Source organism: Kogia breviceps, chromosome 20 (assembly GCF_026419965.1).
Source record: "Kogia breviceps isolate mKogBre1 chromosome 20, mKogBre1 haplotype 1, whole genome shotgun sequence".
Classification (NCBI taxonomy): domain Eukaryota; kingdom Metazoa; phylum Chordata; class Mammalia; order Artiodactyla; family Physeteridae; genus Kogia; species Kogia breviceps.
The window spans coordinates 27192538-27214239 of record NC_081329.1 but is presented as its reverse complement, the minus strand read 5'-3'; the positions used below and the strand labels follow the sequence as shown (position 1 = coordinate 27214239).

At 41.8% G+C, this 21702-nt stretch overlaps 1 protein-coding gene and 1 pseudogene across 2 annotated transcripts in view; one reads left to right on the top strand and one right to left on the bottom strand.

Moving 5' to 3' along the window:
• Positions 1-843: 843 nt before the first annotated feature.
• Positions 844-21702, bottom strand: part of BAG4 (BAG cochaperone 4) — a 26193-nt gene continuing 5334 nt past the window's right edge. Inside the window, exons 2-5 of one of the 2 annotated variants that reach the window (XM_059049235.2) lie at positions 12135-12242; positions 3723-3977; positions 2589-2846; positions 844-1859 (exon numbers count right to left, since the gene is read on the bottom strand). In XM_059049235.2, the coding sequence (XP_058905218.1) occupies positions 1374-1859; positions 2589-2846; positions 3723-3977; positions 12135-12242 (1107 nt within the window). In that variant the 3' untranslated portion in view covers positions 844-1373. The remainder of the gene's footprint in view (positions 1860-2588; positions 2847-3722; positions 3978-12134; positions 12243-21702) is intronic. The other variant, XM_059049236.2, reaches the window with a different exon arrangement.
• LOC131747577 (origin recognition complex subunit 3 pseudogene) lies at positions 5263-8203 on the top strand (annotated as a pseudogene).

The window sequence follows — 21702 nt, the reverse complement described above, 5'->3', positions numbered from 1 at the left end:
CTGGAACTCACTTCCAATGGGAAAAGTAAGTTATCTACCTAAGTCTCTTCTACATGATAGCATAGAGCTACCCAAGCCAATCCAGCCAAGACCCTTTCAATATCCCTTCCTTAAATCTGGCTCTAAAATGACTTGTTAGTGATGGTAAACATCTTTTTTATGAAACAGGCAATACTGCCTATGCAATTTATTCCGGGGAAACAAAGATAAACATCAAATCCACCTCTAAAAGAAGAACACAATTTCCCACTCTAGCTATGGCTGATTCATTCCCTGAGCGTGAATCCTCTTTTACCCTCATTGTTTCTTGCTGTAAAGTGAGCAGATACACTGAGCTGAAACCTGCTCGTAGGGATCCTGATGGTGAAGCTAATATTTCAGATGGAGAATAGCATTCCCAAATGGTTGTATTTATTCGTTTTACAGTTATCATTTCTACGTGCTGTGGCATTTAATTTTTAATCTGTGTTCATCACACTGCTCCATATGGAAGCAGTTGTAGTAAAAAGATAATTAAGGGGGAAGAACGGAAATTTTTAAGTGGATCTTCATCCAAGTACGATTAAGACAGCAAAAAAGGAAATAGCCCCATGTTCAGTCCCATACCCACGCCATTTCCAAATTAACCTTCCAATAGTAACATGAAAAATAGAAGTGGTAAAACTCTAACCTAATGATCTATACAAAAAAGGAGACAATCTACCTCAGGAGCTCACTACACAGTGCAATATAGTCAAGTGGTGAAAAGATATAAATTCATCCAGAACTGCCATACTATCTGGCTGTCAGTACAGTCTCTTGAGTAATTATATTAAACATATTACTACAAAATGTACCAAGAAGTAGAGAATAACACTATATTTGTGAACTATAAGTAACAAAACGAAACAGAGGTCCAAGACGGCTAAAGTCCAAGCTATAATTTACACACAAAGTGTACGGTGAAAGCAGTCACGATGTACAAAAATGTGACAAGTAATCCAGATGTTTAAAAAAACGGAGCCTGTTTGTCCCAGACAACATCCAGTCTTATCCGGTAGGTTTCTGATAAGCCTGTTACATAAGGTGGATTTCCCTCCTGCTGATAAGAAGCAGCTTGCAGATACCCATAAATTTCTTAGGGGTGAGTCTACTTGGCAATACTGATTAACTCCATAGCTTCCTATTACATTCATTGGTCTGAAAACTGAGAACAACTCATAACCCAACTGTTCTTCCAAGTCCTTTACCAGATTTTCAAGTTTTATATCAAAGGAAAGTTGGAATGTATTGCTTCTTCTCCTCAACAGGCATTTCAAAAAGAGGGTAATTAACCAAAATCAAGAGTTCTTTGGTCAAGTTAGTAACAGGCTTCCCCTTTGTTCTAAATCCCTTCAGAGTCCTTTTTTTTCCAATTTTTCCAGTATGGCCTGGATTTTACAAACAGCCTCTTTCCTGGCCTGCCGGACAGAGTCCTGGCCCCCAGTTTCAACTGAATCCAGTTCCAAAAGTTCCTTGGTTAGCATTTCTTCCAAAAGCCAGTATGCTTTGTCTGTCTTTTTTCCTACGAACTCTTCTACTTCTTGCTCAAGATACTGGACCTTCTCCAGCACCTGTATGATTTTTTTAATACTTGGGGGAGTCCCTTCATCTGAAGATGAACACTCTTCAGGAAGATTATTACTCTGATCTTGATTGCTGGGATGCTCGTTGGCGGCAGTACCATACAGCTGAGGCTCAGCACTATACTGGACTTGGGAATCCGAGAGCTCTGAATTACCACTGTTCACTGTGCCCGAGGACTCGTACTGATGGACACTGCAAGGAAAGCTGTGCCGGTTCATGCCTTGGTCTGATTGGCTATAGGGGTAGGAGGAATCCTTGGAGTAGGAGAGCAAAGAGGGGGAAAAAGCTGTTTTAATGGGGGTCCATCAACATCAGATTTGTTAGCCCACATCTTCCACCTGACCAGGAAGGTACATGAAAAGACTCCCCACCAATAAAAGTGGATGGCCCTCCTTAGTCATTTGAGAAGAATACAGCCCTGGAAAGATAAAAGGCAGAGAATCCCTGAGTATAAAGGCTGGAATCTACCCCGAGGAAGGTCATCATCGAGACCACCTCACAATCTACCCTAAGCACCTCACAATCTGTCCAGTGACTTAATAAATAGGAATTAGATCGTTTTTTCCCCGAAAGAGAGAAAACCTGAAGACAAATCTTAAAAAGGAACCTGGCCACAAGCAAATAATGTTCAAGTGCGTGGTTTAATACAGCCATGCAGTTTCACATTGGTTTTGTCTTCTGTTAGGAGACTGAGGTAATAAAATCTAATCCTTGATTTTGTCTAACATTCCGATGGTATCACAACTAATTTAGTAAATGAGCATTCTCCTGTCGTTTAAAAAAAGGAAGTGGACCTAAAAGTGCCCTAAAAACTAAAGTCTATTTTAAATAAAAAGTAAACTGGGCTAGGTAAAGCTATAGGTAGTAGCCACCAACATTTTGAAGTTAGTCCCCATTTAACACAAACCAATGCAGAAGAAGTTCCAGGTCGCGCTCTCTTAATTACCCAGACATTAAGAGGACAACCTCTAGAAGCCTCCTACCTTGGGCTGTGGGGCTGGGGGGGAAGGAGGTGGCCGAGGAGAGCCACTGCTGGGCCACGATGATGAAGCACTCTCGCTCACGTAGAGACTCGCAGGCGGTGCTGAGGGGGCAGCTGAAGGCCAGGGGTAACGGGCTCCCATGCCATAAGCACCCGGAGGAGCCCAGCAGTCCTCCTGGGACCTTACAGGTGGTCCTGGCTGTGGAACACTACGGCTACCATCCCCATAAGGATAATGGGGCACGCTCATTCCAGGGTTCTAGATTGAGAGGAAGGAAATGCACTGGTCATTGCTAAAGGACACTTAAAGAAGTAATGAAAATATTCTAGTGTAAACAGCTTCAGAGATGCTTCCTCTCGGCTTAACAGGGTGTATTTTAGCTGCTATGGGACTAAACTGTAGTGTTTCTAATGAGTTGCAAATAGTTTCTCCAAACCTAAAAAAGCTTGGTTCCAAAGATATCAGGGGCAGACTTGGTGACCATCAAACCCAGAAAAATAGGGCCTAAGCTTCAGTGGCTGAAGCACAGGATAAGTGTCCCACAGATACTATAAATAAATGGACCCATATGCTGCTATAAGGAAGCACAAATAAAGACATACTAGAACTCTCCTTGAAGTGAACAGAGAAATAAACATGGGATCATTCACAGAATATTAAAAAATATAAACCTAACCTTTTGGGCTTCCCTGGTGGCACGGTGGTTAAGAATCAGCCTGCCAATGCAGGGGGACACAGGTTCGAGCCCTGGTCCAGGAAGATCCCACATGCCGCGGAGCAACTAAGCCCGTGCGCCACGACTACTTACCTGCGCTCTAGAGCCCACGAGCCACAACTACTGAGCCCACGTGCCGCAACTACTGAAGCCCGCGTGCCTAGAGCCTGTGCTCCGTCCGCAACAAGAGAAGCCACCGCAATGAGAAGCCCGCGCACCGCAACGAAGAGTAGCCCCCGCTCGCCGCAACTAGAGAAAAGCCTGCACGCAGCAACGAAAACCCAACGCAGCCAAAAATAAATAAATAAATATATTTATTTTAAAAAAACAACAACCTAACCTCTTGAAGTGAACAGAAAAATAAACTTGGTACCACTCATTTATATGAAAAAATAAAAACACAACAGACGAATGCTCACCTGTGAAGCAGGATATCCTGGAACCTGCCCCCTAAGAGGGGCTGCTTCAGCCTGGCAGTCCTGCTGGGGATACATCCAACGAGAGACTGGGGTTGGGCTGTTGCCAGGTGAACGGTAAGTGCTTGGAACCTCTGTGGAGTAACTGGTCTGAGCATACCCGGATGTGTAATAAGCCCCTGGGTATGAGGCAGTATTTGTCCCAGGGCCAGTGGGGTATGGTGGGCCATATGCTCCATTTGTATAAGAATTCAAACTCTGTAAAAAAGCAAAGTTGGGAGAAAAAAAAGATGCATGAGTAGATGAGCTGAAATGCCCTCACTTCGAAAACTTTGAAAAGAAAGGAGATCAGTAACTAATGAAAATATGAACTACCTAAGCAACCCTTGAGGTATTCTTTCATATACTATAATCATATACATATATTAAACTCAGATTATCACCTTAGAGTCTGTGTCATAACAATGGGCATATTGTGATGAAGGCTGAAGTGATGGCCTTCCATGCTTCTCAGCCATTTCCATAAGTGCACCTAACAATTGCACCTAACGGCAGGGAAACTTGTCCCCACAAACTGAAGAGGGTGTTCCGGGAAACCTGGGAGAACGGCGAGAGAAAGAAGAAAGTAACCATAATACAACAGAAAGAAAAAAAGACCACAGAGAAAGACCTAGCCCTGCCATTGGCTTTGTGTTTACCCTCCCTGAGCTTTAGTTTCTCCAGCAGGAAAATGGAAATCATAAACATATCTTGCAGGGTTATTGTAAAAATTAATGAGATGACATATATAAAATGCTTAGTATAGTGTCTGGCACGTAGTATGCTCAATGATTTGCAATTTTTGTAATACAAATTGTTGTTAGTATTAATGCGGCAAGGTCAGGAAACGAACCCAGATCTGACTCCAAGCCCACGTGCTTTGTATTGATACTATCCTACTCTGCTTCCCCAAATGGTAACAGCAGACAGAGACAAATTCCTCATATATTGCTTACTGCAGTTTTAAATCACCTATCCAGACTATTACTGACACCCAGAATCCTCAGTTTAGTAATCCAAACAAGATTAAAGCTAAACTCTAAACCACTACCTTAACGTTTTCTATTAATTTCTACTTTACCTTGTTAAAATGGTAAAAAGAGAATCAGGTTTTCCTGGACTCATCCTTCTAAAACTAGACAATCTTTCCCATTTTAGGTAGAAGAATAAGAGAATCTTGTGATATTACTAGACTTATCATGGTGATCATTTCACAGTGTATACAAATATCGAATCATTACGCTGTACACCTGAAACTAACGTTATACGTCAATTATACCTCAATTAAAAAAAAAAGAATCCTGATATCTTCTACAGTTGTTAATGACTGAAGAAAATGAAATTTAAATTTGATTCCAGACCTACCACAACAAAAAGAGGGACAGACTGAAGTGGGAAGGAGGGCATAATTCTGTGGAAAATAAATTCTTAGCCACAGTTTAATGGCAAGAGGATAAAAGACAGGCTACTATCACCACACGGCCAAAGAATTCCATGCAGGGACATGGGTGAGGGAAAATCCAGCCAGGCATTCCCTGAGCAGCCACTGTGAGGCTAATCAAGTCTTCTGCCTACAGGCTGCTGTGCCTAACAATCCCTTATACAACATATACAGCTAAAGACTTGATTAAAAACAAATCATGTGACTTTTTGTACTGTTATTCAAATTCTAGAAATCCTTCCTAAGGAAATTACTCAACTAGAGAAAAAATTATAGGCATGAATTTATTCATCACAGCATGATTCACCATCACGCAGAATTGTAAACAACCTAACCGTCCTGTACTGATGGAATGATTAAGTAGACTACGGGCTATTCATTGAGGAAATTTTATTCTGTCTTAAAAACTCACTGTTAGGGACTTCCCTGGTGGCTCAGTGATTAAGAATCTGCCTGTCAATGCAGGGGACATGGGTTTGAGCCCTGGTCCAGGAAGATCCCACATGCCGCGGAGCAACTAAGCCCGTGAACCACAACTACAGGGCCTGCGCTCTAGAGCTCGCGAGCCACAACTACTGAGCCCTTGTGCCACAGTCCGCGCACCTAGAGCCTGTGCTACACAAGAGAAGCCCACGCATCTTAACGAAGAGTAGCCCGCACTTGCCACAACTAGAGAAAGCCCGCACACAGCAACGAAGACCCAACGCAGCCAAAAAAATTAATAATAAAATTAATTAATTAATTTTTAAAAACTCACTGTTAGAACTGACCAGACATCTAACGATATTAAAGAATTATTTGGGTTAATTTTCCTTTAAGTTTTAATAATGGCATTGCGGTAATGTCTTTAAAACTTCCTTATATCTTAAAGATACATGCTTAAGTATTTACAAGAGACATAACATGATATCTGGAATTTGCTTCAAAATACTCTAAGGATATATAAATGAAACATGATGGCCATGTATTGATACTTGTTGAAGTTGAGTAACGGGTACATGGGAGATTATTGCACTATTCTCGTTACTTTGGATTATGTTTGAAAATTTCCTTACTATTAAAAAAAAGTTCCTGTTATTTCACCCTATAACATGTAAAGTACATACGATAAATGAAAAGTCATATTAAAAGGCATATGTAAAATGAGTTGTCATATTAAAAGGCATATGTAAAGCTGTGTAAATATGATAGGGAAAAGGCTGAAAACAAATTTACCAAAATATATGAGGATATATGAGGATGACAGAATTAGTGTCTTTTCTCCCTTTTATTTCCCAAATGTTTAGTAATAAAGTTGTATTTTATAGTAAAAAAAAAATATATGCTATTACAAATGTCATGACGGGTTCGATCCCTGGTAGGGGAACTAAGATCTAAGATCCAGTATGCAGTGCGGTGCAGCCAAAAAAAAAACAGTTATGAAATCCCAATTATGTCTAGAAACTGGTGGGCTGCTTGGACCATAGCTACTTCCATCTATGTCCAAGTAGACTATTTTCATGAAGGGACACTTGTATATAAGGATAGCAAGCTGTGATTTGAAACTTGTCAGCTGACATGGCAACAGAAAATCTGAAACTGAGCAACTGCAAGAAGAATTAAACAAAATCTTTGATAGTCATTGAATTTCTGTAGAAGTCTCATTCTGGATTCCAGAAGAAATCAAGAGACTGGAGCTCTTAAAACTCAAAAAATATCCCAAGTGCTTCTCTTGTTCTAGAGGTAAATGTAAATATGACTTAGCATTCAAAAGTCAAAATCATGTCACATCATATGATGTCTCATTGCAAGCTAAAGATTATCCAGGAGGTAATACTTCTTCCAAAAGTTGGTTTTACAATTGATGGACGGTTTATAGATGTAGAATCCAAAGAGGAGAAAACTGATCAGGTCTCTCACCCAGAAAGTGATACACTTGTTCAACGGATTCCCTTTCCATTTGGTACATGAATATCAAACAGCAAACAGACCCAATCCAAGCAGGAAAAAAACCTTTTTTTTTTCCATTAGCAACACCACAATTCTTCCTGCTGTGCTTATCTTGAAAAACATGGAAGACTTCACCACAAAAGTACTCCAAGACTTCATAATTATCAGCAGTCGACATCAACTTGAGTTTCTACTAATACTCATTTCTGGAATTGCCAAATCTATTATCATCCACTGGTTACTTCCTCATGCAGTATCTCTCCTTATAGAACTATTCCAATTTTTGTCTCACAGGAGCTCCAAACCACAGTACTTAATAAGCTGTATTTTACAACCCAAGTCCCTTTTAAATTAAATGAAAAGGTGTTAAGGTTCTGATGAAAGTCCTTTTGTATCATGATTTCTCAATTCTGAACATTATAAGAGGACTTCAGTTTTCTTTCTTAGAGCATTTCTATTCCCAGGCATTCAGTGTTCTGTGGTATAATCTCCCAGAACCCAAGAGAATTATCTTCTTTATCAGAAAATCAATGTGAAAACATCCTTTAGATACGTCTTTCATCCTTTAGATAGTGGAAAAGAAGCTTTAGAAAAACAAATTGCATTCATGACCAATGAGAGGATTTTAAACAAAAACACCCCACCACAATCATTACTAGAGAAGCTGTGTATTTATCATGCTTTTCCCAAGTACCCACTGGGTCAATGGATCAGAGCTACAACATGCATGTTTACAAACAATCAGCGTCGGAAGAACATATGTCAGCCTTGCAGTTGCTACAGACGTCGACGAAGGATGAGCTTATGATCATAGTTCAGAAATGTTCAAAGTTTTTAAGTCTTCTGAAGAGTAGCCTGGCAGCATAGCAAAGAAAATAAAGGAGTTCTTGGCCCAGTTTCAGAGCCCTGATACAGAGGCCAAAGAGAAAGAAAATACTTCTGGGGCTTCAGAAGACAGTCCTTGATGCAAATGAAGGTGTTAAAAGCAAATAAGAAGCAATCTTAGTTTGAAGAACTCAGAAAATACCTCATGAATTCCATCAACAGTCTGGTGAGCCCAAATCTTCTGTTCTGAGCTGGTTTACTTCATGCTGCCTAAACCCGCTCCACAGACCGTCCGATATGCTCCCCAACAATCCTTACTATTAGCTGAAAATGAGGAAAGCTACATTTCAAAGACTGTCCCCCGTTCCTGCGTAGCACATAGACTGCGCCTGAACACGAGAGGCTAATCAGCTTCGAGGTCTGCTCAGGGGCCCTCCCCAACACGCATCGATTCTGAAGAAACGGATATAAATTCCACATTACCAGGGGGAAAGTGCATGAAATTACGCACTCCTGGTTTATAAGAGTGATCATGTGGCAAAGCTAACATGAGGCGGCGGATAGAAGGCAAAGGAGTAAAACCATTCAATTTTTAAAAAAGGAAACCAGTCATATCTACATACCACTACAGGAGTCTGTTTTGGTCAGAAGATAAATGTATAATCCCCATGTAATGCTTCACCAGAAAATACATATGTGCTAATCCCATACAAGCGTATGTCTAGATACCTTTGGGTTTAGAATCCAACAATTTTTGGGGCTTCCCTGGTGGCTCAGTGGTTGAGAGTCCGCCTGCCAATGTAGGGGACGCGGGTTCGTGCCCCGGTCCGGGAGGATCCCACATGCCGTGGAGCGGCTGGGCCCGTGGGCCATGGCCACTGAGCCTGTGCGTCCGGAGCCTGTGCTCCGCAACGGGAGAGGCCACAACAGTGAGAGGCTCGCGTACCGCAAAAAAAAAAAAAAAAAAAAAAGAATCCAACAATTTTTGTACCTAAAATCTCTCTCAGATTATTGCTGTTGCTTTCAAAAAGTCATCACCAAATTAAAAGTGAATCTTTCTTGAATATATGTAATATATACATGCAATAAATGCCTTTATCTAAGGGGGGGAAATGTCATCTCCAAAAATAATCTTTTTTTAAAAAAATATGTTGACTCCCTTTTTTTTTTTTTTTTGGCTGCGTTGGGTCTTCGTTGCTGCGTGTGGGCTTTTTTCTAGTTGAGGCTGGCAGGGGCTACTCTTCGTTGCAGTGCACGGGCTTCTCATGGCGGTGGCTTCTGTTGTTGCGGAGCATGGGCTCCAGGAGTTGTGGCGCGTGGGCTCAGTAGTTGTGGCTCATGGGCTCTAGAGCGCAGGCTCAGTAGTGTGGCGCACGGGCTTAGCTGCTCTGCAGCATGTGGGATCTTCCCAGACCAGGGATTGAGCCCGTGTCCATGCATTGGCAGGCGGATTCTTAACCACTGCGCCACCAGGGAAGTCCCCCAAAATAATCTTTATCAACAGGAACAATTGATGAAATCAGACAAATTAACATTGCTGAGAAAAACTGTGACTCATGACTTTGGGTTCTGTCTTCCTCTTACATTAACTGTAAAAGTAATGCCTGCTACTCTCCAAATTGATCTATATGCAATCCCAATGAAAATCCCAGCTGCCTTTTGTGCTGAAATTGAAAAGTTCATTTCCTCATTGGCAACCACTGTGAAAAGTAATTTGGCTATATTAAATAAAGATGTACAGGGCTTCCCTGGTGGCGCAGTTGTTGAGAGTCCGCCTGCCGATGCAGGGGACGCGGGTTCGTGCCCCGGTCCGGGAAGATCCCACGTGCCGCGGAGCGGCTGGGCCCGTGAGCCGTGGCCGCTGAGCCTGCGCGTCCGGAGCCTGTGCTCCGCAGCGGGAGAGGCCACAGCGGTGAGAGGCCCGCGTACCGCAAAAAAAAAAAAAAAAAAAAAAAGATGTACATAGCCAAACCCACCAATTCCATACACTAGGGAAATGCTAGTCTCATGTTGTACAATAGAAAAGAGAAAAACAATGTTGAGTTAAAGAAAAGCAAGCTGCAGGAGAATGCTAGTATGAAACCACTCATATCAAGTTTAAAATCATGTTAAATAATACTATAAAATGCATATACAAGTAGTAAAAGCATAAAAACACATATGAGACAATTAACATAACTGTAAGAAATGGAAAGAAGTGTTATATGGGGCTTCAACTGTATTTATTTTACTTCTTTTTAAAATCTGAAACTTAAAAACTGACAAAGCTAGGAGCTAGATTTTGAAAAGATGTACATATTTTCTGTACTCTTTCAGAATGCTTGAAATATTTTAAATTTAATATTTGTCATAAGAAGTCAAAATTTTTAACAACAAAACAAAAGCAAAATTAAAAAGTGGGATTACATCAAACTAAAAAGCTTCTACACAGCAAAGGAAACCATCAACGAAAGGAAAGGCAGGGCTTCCCTGGTGGCGCAATGGTTAAGAATCCACCCGCCAATGCACGGGACACGGGTTCGAGCCCTGGTCCGGGAAGATCCCACATGCCACAGAGCAACTAAGCCCGTGCGCCACAACTACAAGCCTGCGCTCTAGAGCCCGTGAGCCACAACTACTGAGCCCGCGCGCCTAGAGAAGCCACCGCAATGAGAAGCCTGCGCACCGCAATGAGGAGTAGCCCTCACTCACTGCAAGTAGAGAAAGTCCGTATGCGGCAACGAAGACCCAACGCAGGCAAAAAAAAATTAAATATGTAAATTTTAAAAAAAGAAAGAAAGGCAACCTACTGAATGGAAGAAAATACTTGCAAATCATATATCTGATAAGGTAAGGAGTTAATATATAAAGAACTCATACAACTCAATAGCAAAAAAATCAAACAATCTGATTTTAAAAATGGGCGGAGGATCTGAATAGACATTTTCCCAAAGACATACAAGATGGCCAACGGGTACATGAAAATCTGCTCAACATCACTAATCATCAGGAAGTGCAAATCAAAACCACAATGAGATGTGACCTCACACCGGTTAGAATGGCTATTCTCAAAAAGACAAGAAATAAGTATTGGATGAGAATGTTGAGAAAAGGAAACCCTTGTGCACTGTTGATGGGAATGGAAACTGGTACAGATACTGTGAAAAACAGTATGGAGGTGCCTCAAAAAATTAAAAACAGAATTACCATATGATCGAGCAATTCCACTTCTGGGAATATATTCATGGGAAACAAAAACACTAACTCGAAAAGATATCTGCACCCCCATGTTCACTGCGGCACTATTTTACAACAGCCAAGACATGGAAACACCCTAAGTGTCCATCACTGGATGAACGGATGAAGATAATGTGATATATATATATATACACACACACACACACACACACACACACACACAATGGAGTATTATTCAACCACAAAAGAGAAGGAAATCTTGCCATTGGGACAGCACGGATGGACCTTGAGGGCATTATGCTAAATGAAATAAGTCAGACACAGACAAATACCATAAGATCTCATTTATATGTGGAATCTAAAAACACAAAAAAAGCCAACTCATAGATACAGAAAACAGACTGGTGGTTGCCAGAGGTGGAGCAGTGGGCTGGGGTGCATGAACAGATAAAGGGGGTCAAAAGGTACACATTTCCAGCTATAAAATAAGTAAATCATAGGATGTAATGTACAGCCTGGTAACTACAGTTAACATATTGTACTGTAATATTTGAAAATTACTAAGAGAGTATATCGTAAAAGTTTTCATCACAAGAAAACAAAACTTTTAACTGTATGGTGACAGATGTTAACTAGACTTCTGTGGTGACCGTTTTGGAAAGTATACAAATATTGAACCTTTACACTGTACACCTGAAACTAATATAATGTTATATGTCCATTATATCTCCATAAAAGGTCAAATTTTTAGAAATAAGTACATTTTGCGTTTGTTGTTTCCAGGTCCTGAAAAATAATCTATCATGCATCAAGCTACCTTTGCTATAGGTAGTATCTGCCTAGATATTTCCTTATCTCTGAGCTAAAAACATTAAAATGATTTAAGATAGAGTGTATTATATAACAAAAGCCCACACACCTTCACTGTGAAATCTCCACAGGTTCTGAAAATAAATTGATTCATTAAGAAAAAATTCAGAAAGTCTGTCAATTTTAGACCCTACCTGGCCTTGCATTTCCGGTCTTACAGGATATGTACTTGAGTAAGGAGCCCGAGGTCGGGCAGGAGAATTCCAATAGTTGGAATTGTAGCTAGGATATGGTGGCTGCTCCTAAGGACAAAAAGGAAAATAGATTCACTTTTACTAACATCCTTACATCATTCTGAAAAGTTGATAGAGGCAGGTATAAGTATCAAAAAAAATAGGCAATAGACAAAAAGCAATGAAAACCCACTCTAAAATCACTCATTATTAAAATTGAGGCAGATACATGGTCAATCACTTGCCCTAGTACAAAGCAAATATTAACTATTCTTGCACGTTATGCCAATTATAACAAATGATATATATACTATGTCAAGTTAATCAGCAAAACCAGAGACATTCAATTCCTTTATCCCTCTCCAATCACTAACCCATCACTAAGTTAATTAGTGCAGCACAATTGTAGTTCTTTGCCATTGTTAAGAAGAGTAGTATAATACTTACCTATCTCAACAACTTTGAAACTTGAAGTAATATTTTACTACTAACCTTTACTTCAAATGCATACACCTTCAATACTCAACTTCTTTGCCTGGCCACACCCTAGTTTTTTCATATTCCTCTACTTTCTGCTATGGCTAAGGTTTCTGCTGGCAGCCCACAACTAACTCGGGATCAGGAATTGCGCAGAATAATTACCACTCCAAGGAGAAAATCTAGCTATGGCATTAATCTCTACAGCTTTCACTTTACCTCAAAAAGTTAGTGCCATCATTTTCAATAAGCCAATACACTCTGATAAGAAACTAGATCAACTCAAAACTTTTCAGGCTGTTTTAATATATACATTTGTCATCCCATAAATTGAGTTATTTTGCTTTGAGCTTTATAGTTTAATTTTAAGCTTAAAGAGGATCTTCAAATCTTCAAATATGGTTTCACAAAGAAATTCACTGGCAGTTGTAGTCTCTGAGAATTTAATTATCACCATCTGAGCTTAACTGCTCTACTTACCAGTTTCATAATACTTTGTTTTCAAAGCATGCAATTATTCCACATGACATTATACAAGCTGGGCAAGTAACATCTCCCTTACATAATACAGCAACTAGAGCAATATAGAAACTAGCAACTTCAGACCCTAACGACCAAATTTCTCAATCAGGCAAATTCCCCTGACTAATCCCCCCCCCCAGTTCCCCCGGTTAAGTGGTATTTGACTAATTAATTGATTTCTCTCTACCAAGAATTTGAATCTTAGTTAAAGAGGTGAAAAGACCAGAATTGAAGCTGACTCACTCCAGCAGTGCTGAACTAACACCTAAATCCCCAGAACTTCCTTGGTTTCTGTCCTTTTCTACTGATCCTCCGAAGTACCCCACACATTTTTACTACCTCTCCACCCACCCTGTCCTCACTCCTTCCTTACTCAGCTTCTCAACACTTTAAATCCCTTACCACTCTTTCCCGTGGATGTTCTCACCTGCAAAAACCTAACCCAGTTTAAACCCAATTATCCAGATTCCACATCTGTACTTCACCTAAACATCGGTGGAGAGAAACACAAGCTCTCTGGTTTCACACAAGCAGACACTTAGCACTGCCTGGCAACTACACTTCACTTCCTCAGTATGTCCATCACACTCACAGAACAACTATTTCACCTTCTTGTCCCCTCAAATCTCCAGTATCCTCTTATCCTACCCCTCATTTTTCAACTGATAATTTTATCTCATATTATACTTAATATGAATTGAATTGGAGAAACAGGTATAAATTCACATATTTTTTAAATGTAATTTAACCCTGTATGCAAAACAAACAAATATGGGTGACAGCATGCCAGTTTTAAACAAAGGATTTAGGAATTAATGCAAATTCTAGGAACCCATTTGCACTCCTGCCCTCCACCATGGACTAGCATATCCCATACAGAAGCTGTCATTTCAGCCTGAGTCCCAGAACAAAACACATGAACAAACTTGAACCCAACCCAGAACCTGGAGATGAGCCCCTGCAGCGACATCACAGAACAAAAGCAAGAAATAAATATTCATTGTTGTAAGCTGCAACTCTTGGAGTTTTGTTTTTGTTTTGTGTGTGTGTGTGGTACGCGGGCCTCTCACTGTTGTGGCCTCTCCCATTGTGGAGCACGGGCTCCGGACGCGTAGGCCCAGTGGCCATGGCTCACGGGTCCAGCAGCTCCACAGCATGTGGGATCTTCCCGGACCAGGGCACAAACCTGCGTCCCCTGCATCGGCAGGCGGACTCTCAACCACTACGCCACCAGGGAAGCCCCCAGTAATATTTTTTGTTTTAAAGTTTATTTTGTCTGATATTAGCATAGCCACTCCAGCTTTCCTATAGCTACAGTTTGCATGATATTTTTTTCCATCTTTTTACTTTCAAGCCATTTGTGTCTTTAAATCTGAAGTATGTCTCCTATAGACAGCTGAGAAGGAAAAACCTCCTACTCCTACATTTCTCCTTTATCCTCACACTGTTACCACACTCAGAACACTTCTGATACCAGATGTGGGGGCGGTTTCCCCCACACCAAGCAATTCTGCAACCCCAGCTGGGTGTTCCACAATTCAACTTAATTCTGACACTTTCTATCTGGAGATAGCATCAGATTCCATGGGTTAGGGGCTCAGTCCCATGAGACTACCCCCCCCTTACTTCGGATGCCAATTGCAAGTAGTAGGTCCCCAGGTTACCCACAGCTTATGTCTGACTCGGCTACAGATCGGAGGTTCCCATGATCTCCTCCCTCTTGGATTTATTTGCTAGTACAGCTCAAAGACCTCAGGGAAATACTTACTTAAGTTTACCAATTTATTAAACGATATGATAAAGGATACAGATGAACAGGAAGATGAATAGATACATAGGGCAAGGTCTGGGAGGGTTTGGAGCACAAGAGCTTCTGTCCCTTTGCAGTTAAGTGTGTCACCCTCCCAATATGTGAATGTGTTCACCAACGTGGAAGCTCTCTGAACCCCAAGCTACTGGGATTTTTATGGAGGCTTCCTCATGTAGGCATGACCAACCCCTCTCCAGTCTCTGAAGAATGGGGAATGAGGTTGAAAATTCCAAGCTTCTAATCATGAGTTGGTCTTTCTGGTGACCAGCCCTATCCAGGAGCCATCCATGAAAACACCTAGAGTTGCCTCATTAGTATAAAAAACACTCCTGTCACCCAGGAAACTCCAGTGGAGATAGGAGCCCTGTGTCAGGAACCAGGTTCACATACCAAACACTGGAGCAAAAGATGCTCCTAGTGCTCTTATGACTTAGGAATTCACAAGGGTTTCAGGAGCTCTACACCAAGAACCTGGGGCAGAGACCAATATATATATATTTTTTCCCATTATCTCACACAGCATATAGTTGCATCTTCTTTTTTTCAATCCAGTCTGACAATCTCTGTCTTTGATTGGATTGTTTAATCTATTCACACTTGACGTTATTATTGATATAGTTGGATTTACATCTGCCATTTTATTTTTTTGTTTTCTATATCTCATATTTGGTTTTGTTCCTCTATTCTTCCTTTACTGCTTCTGCATTAAGTGAATATTTTCTAATGCAGCTTTTAAATTTCTTTAATGAGTATATATAAATATATGTATTATATATATGTATATATATGTCTATCTTTCCTCGACCACACCTACTGCTAAAGCTCCACAAATTTCCAGCTAATTTCTTTACTGTTTACTTGGGACATAAATTGCTCTACAAATTGATCCAATCAAATCTGGGCTCCTTGGAAGGGACACCTCCCAAAGTCAGTGTTTGACATGTGTTCCGACCCCAGAGGTCCCCTCCCAGCGATCCCTTTCCCTAGTTCTCTCCAGCAAACTGGCTGGCCTGCAGCCTGGTCTGTATCTGCAGTGAACCTACTGATCTCCCAAATGCCTTTCACGACACTCTCCACAGTTTCTGAGAACATCCTTCGGCTTCAGCTTCTCCATATTCTGATGCAAATAAAGTCAGTTCCTTTGGGAAAAGATTAGGAGCTACCGGTTTTACAGCCTGCGTCTGCCTCCAGATAAAATGTCTGAGCTACACTCTGCAGTTGGGTTGGGGACAATGGTGTGCTTCTCTTTAAAGCAGAGACACCCCTGCTTTAAAAGCTGAGCACCTGGAGGGAAAGGGCAGTAGCCTCAGGCCTTCCCAGCTTGCCTTACAAGCAGGGTAAGGGTGAGCAGAGCCCCAGTGTTCTCAGCAGTGCCCTACTCAAGGGAAAGCCTCCATTCCACAGGTAGGGAAGGTCAGGGCATGGGTAGGAACCACCACTATGGGCCACACTTGCCCGGAACGTGGCCTCTGCAACAGTAGCTGGGGGCAAGATGAGCAATGCGATGTGCTGCCCACCCAGGAGGACTGGGACCTGGGGAGCAAAGAAACTTTGTTTTATTTGCCTCTCCAGTCTCATTGGGTTTCTGTCTCACTGAGCTGGGGGTTGGGGGGTGGGAGAGGTGGAAGATGGCACAGAATCTCACTGTTCTTACCGAATTTGAGTAAATTTTCTAAAATAAACGTTTCCTCATTTGCTAAATTCCTTAAGACCATTTCCAGAGACTTTAATTTGGTTGTTTTTTAAAAATATTTTTCACCAGTTTCACTGAGGACTGGGCCCACAGAGCTTCTCATGCTGTCATGCCAGAGCTGCAACCTGGCATTATTTTGAACTTATTTTATATGTTATTGTAGGATTGTACAAGTATTTGTAATTATCTTAATATTGTTAGGAACCAAAATTTTCCATACAAAAGTAATAAATACAATCTAAGAAGTAAAAATAATCTATGACATTAAATTTGAATTAACACAAATATGAACTTATTTATTTTTCTATTTTAAAATATTGATACTTATTTACAACACTGCAAATCAACTTCATTCCAATATTTTTTTTTTTTTTTTTTGCGGTACACAGGCCTCTCACTGTTGCGGCCCCTTCTGCTGCGGAGCACAGGCTCCGGACGCGCAGGCTCAGCGGCCATGGCTCACGGGCCCAGCTGCTCCGCGGCACGTGGGATCTTCCCGGACCGGGGCACGAACCCGCGCCCCCTGCATTGGCAGGCGGACTCTCAACCACTGCACCACCAGGGAAGCCCCAATAAAAATTTTTTAAAAATACTTATTTTATATAACTCTGTCCATTGAAAAGGTTTAGAAGCAATGACAACACAACAGCAATCAGTATACCTAGCACCCAAATGTAACTTCTGTACCAGTTATTAAGCCATTGGCCGTCAGCTCCAAACACAGCATTCTGTAACTGGCTCTGAGATGCAGGATCAGGAGTCTGCAAACATTTCTCTTTGCCACTTGTTTACTATTTGGTTCTGCCAATAGGGGCACTAGGTTAGAGGAGGGGAGAATGGACTTGCTCCTTCCTGTTTGCACGCTTGCTTTCCCTTCCTGTCAGTGCCAGCCCAGCAAAGCCCTTCAACCTGGGGGCAGCGTCAGTCAGCAGAGTCTGCAGACTCCTGGTTTCCCGAGAACTCCCTCACAGGTACCAGCACCAGCTCGGCAGTGCCTCCTCGGTGCCAGCTATACCAGGCCGTTCTTCCAAGTTTCCAGGTTCTAATACCCCCAACCTCTTCTCTTTATTCCCCAGCCCCAGGAATTGAGGCTGTTTCCTGCAGTGACTATCTTCTGTGTTACATTTTTTCTTTTTACCTTTTCAGATCTCCAATACCCATTTAACTAATTTCCTAAATCAAATTCTCTCTTTTAAAAGAACTAGTGTTGGTTCTGTTTTCCTGCCTGGATCCTGACATATACAGCTTCTAAATAAAATTCTCCAATTAAAAAACAAAACAAGGGCTTCCCTGGTGGCGCAGTGGTTGAGAGTCCGCCTGCCGATGCAGGTGACGCGGGTTCGTGCCCCGGTCCGGGAGGATCCCACGTGCCGCGGAGCGGCTGGGCCCGTGAGCCACGGCCGCTGAGCCTGCGCGTCCAGAGCCTGTGCTCCGCAACGGGAGAGACCACAACAGTGAGGCCCGCATACCACAAAAAGAAAAAAAAAAAAAAGAAGAAGAAAAAAACAAAACAAAACAAAAACAAGGTTTCTTAAAAGAATGGCTGATTATAACAACTGGGCCAGACTATACAATAAGCCTGGCATATCTTGTACCAGAAATCAAAGAAGCTGTCAAAAATCAATGGGTCGGACTTCCCTGGTGGCACAGTGGTTGAGAGTCCGCCTGCCGATGCAGGGGACGCGGGTTCGTGCCCCGGTCTGGGCAGATCCCACGTGCCGCGGAGCGGCTGGGCCCGTGAGCCATGGCCGCTGCGCCTGCGCGTCCGGAGCCTGTGCTCCGCAACGGGAGAGGCCACGGCAGTGAGAGACCCGCGTACCGCCCCCCCAAAAAACAAAAATCAATGGGTCATGTCAAAAGGACTTAGAAGCCAAGAAGAGGGGGCTCCCATTGGCATCATATGGGATCATTTAAGCAATAAAAGAATGACAGCAACTGATTGAGACACATTCAAAATACGGAATATATATATATGTGTACACGTTCATACATATGTGTTATGCAAATAAGTTCATAAAACACTTTAAAGAACAGTAAGAAACACAGTTCCCTTTCTGTAATTTTAATGGGGTTTAGACATGAATAAACATTAAATCTTCCATCTTATCCTAGGAGTCCTTTTTTTAAAAGATGGATAAATATTTATACCTTGATTGTGGAACTGGTTACATAACCATATGCATTTGTCAAAACTCACAGAACTACACCTTAAAAATGGTAAAATTTACAATATGTAAATATATCATAATTTTTATATAAAAAAAGAATGTCCTCAATGAAGCAGTAAAAATTATTAATTTTCTTAAATCTTAATTTAAAAGACTGCCTTTGCTTTTCTTTTTTCCCCTTTTGGACAAAATGGAACAAATCTAAAAATATCCCCAGTAAGAATGAAAGTCTGCAGCTCAAGGCCCTCCTAACATGACACTAATTCTATGAAATAGCGTTTGGTTTCACAGGAAGCTGGCTGAGGTTGACAGCTGTTCTACAGACCAAGTTGTCAACTTTATCATGTGCCAAAGTCTCTCCAAACTTTTTTTTTTTTTTTTTTTTTTGCATTACGCGGGCTTCTCTCTGCTGTGGCCTCTCCCATTGCGGAGCACAGGCTCCGGACGCGCGGGCTCAGCGGCCACGGCTCACGGGCCCAGCCGCTGTGCGGCATGTGGGATCTTCCCGGACCGGGGCACGAACCCGCGTCCCCTGCATCGGCCGGCGGACTCTCAACCACTGTGCCACCAGGGAAGCCCTCTCCAAACTTTTTATGTGCTGTCTGAAACTAGACAAAGGTGATAATAAAAGATGATGCAAACTAAACAAATATGATAAAAGGTTTTCACAAGTGGGTATAATGTGAATTAAAGTTTTTGTGACAAAGGAAATTTGATTAAAATTATGCAAGAACATAATAAATTTATTTACTTTCTTCTCTTTTGAGAAGAAATACCTATATCTCAGGTGAAGGCTGGAGTCAATGTCTTTCATGTTTATCATAGAACTATCTAGTCCCATAAGAAGTGGATGTATGGTTTACAAAGTGACTTGCCACCATGCCTCCAAAAAATAACCCCAGCCCAAGCAAATCTAACAGTAGAGGAATCTCAGTAGTGCTGGTACTACCAAAGATCCATTTACAAGTTTGTTTATATGTTTCATAGGAATTAGACCCAAAAAAATTATTAGAAAAATACATTACAAATTATTTTTATAGCAATATATTCCAAAATCACTAAAAAGCACTTTATGCTCCTGTACTGGCCATCATCACAGACTTCTCAGCTTTAACCTCATTTGGGTCATTTGGCCTCCTTTCCCCCAGCACCTGCTTCAACATTTACCATATCAAGTTCTCAGTGTATCCCATCCCACTTCCTTTACCCTCAGATGACCTAGCCTCCTTCTTCATCGACAAGGACATCAAGAGCCAGGAACTCCTCCAATGCCCCTGTCCTACAACTCAAAGCTTCCTTTCTCCCCCTCTAGCTCTGGAAGAGGTTTCTCAGATCTTCCTTACTTCTTAATCCGCTTCTCCCCAAGTCATATTCCATCCTTTTGTTAGCATCTTTTTTCTCAATCTACTAGCTTGCTCTCATCAATTAAGTCTATCTGGTCTATTGTGTCATTCAAAGCTTGTGTTTCCTTACTTATTTTCTGTATGGATGATCTGTCTATTGGTGTTAAGTGGGGTGTTAAAGTCCCCCACTATTATTGTGTTACTGTCGATTTCTGCTTACAAACATCCTCAAGCCACGTCATCCTAAAAATTCTTCCCTCAATCCTGGTTCCCAGTCAAGTGACCACCTTCTCATTTACTAACAGTTTACACCACTTCTCTTGCCATCTAAACCCCCCATTCACTACTTAAATACTGTTTTAAACTCCCACCACTAAAATCAATGATACCTCTTTAATTGCCAATCCAACTGCTTCCCTTCAGTTCTCATATCACTCACCTGCAAAATAACTGTGGCCTCACTTGGTCTGTATCACATGACGTTCTGATTTTCCTTCTATCCAAGTATTCTCGCTCATTGTTTTCTGGGTCCTCTCTCTCTGTCACCCACCCTAGATCTCAAAGCTCTCCCATGGCAGCATAACCTGGTTTGGTAATTCACTTATGCTTCCATTTGATGACTCTCAAATCACTGTCTCCAACCCCTGTCTCCCTCCTGAGCCCCACATCTATCGTTTTGTTCCCAGACAACAACTCCTCAACACCACAGACTCTAAAATTGGACATCAAAAAAACCACAAAACAGGGGCTTCCCTGGTGGCGCAGTGGTTGAGAGTCTGCCTGCCGATGCAGCGGATGCGGGTTCGAGCCCTGGTCTGGGAAGATCCCACGTGCCCCAGAGCAACTGGGCCTGTGAGCCACAATTACTGAGCCTGCGCGTCTGGAGCCTGTGCTCTGCAACAAGAGAGGCCACGATAGTGAGAGGCCCGTGCGCCGCGATGAAGAGTGGCCCCCACTTGCCGCAACTAAAGAAAGCCCTCGCACAGAAACGAAGACCCAACACAGCCATTAATTAATTAATTATTTTAAAAAAGAAAAAAACTTAAAAATTTTTTCATCCCTAGAGAATTCCTCTTAAAAAAAAAACAAAAAAAAAAACACAAAACAAAAACAGAAAATCACAGACGTCTCTCTAATCAATCACATACCTTGCATCAAGAGCTTGGCTCTCAGTAACCACCGTCATTAACTGGCTTTCAACAGAAATGAAATAAAGGCAGTACATAAACCCTTGGCAAGTCTTTGTATTTTTTTTTTAAGCTCCTCTATTAACCAATCACTTGTTCTTTTGGTACAAAACTAAACCAGGGCTTCACTGGTGGCACAGTGGTTAAGAATACGCCTGTCAATGCAGGAGACACGGGTTCAAGCCCTGGTCCAGGAAGATACCACATGCTGCAGAGCAGCTAAGCCTGTGCGCCACAACTACTGAGCCTGCGCTCTAGAGCCCGTGAGCCACAACTACTGAGCCCACGTGCCACAACTACTGAAGCCCACGTGCCTAGAGCCCGTGCTC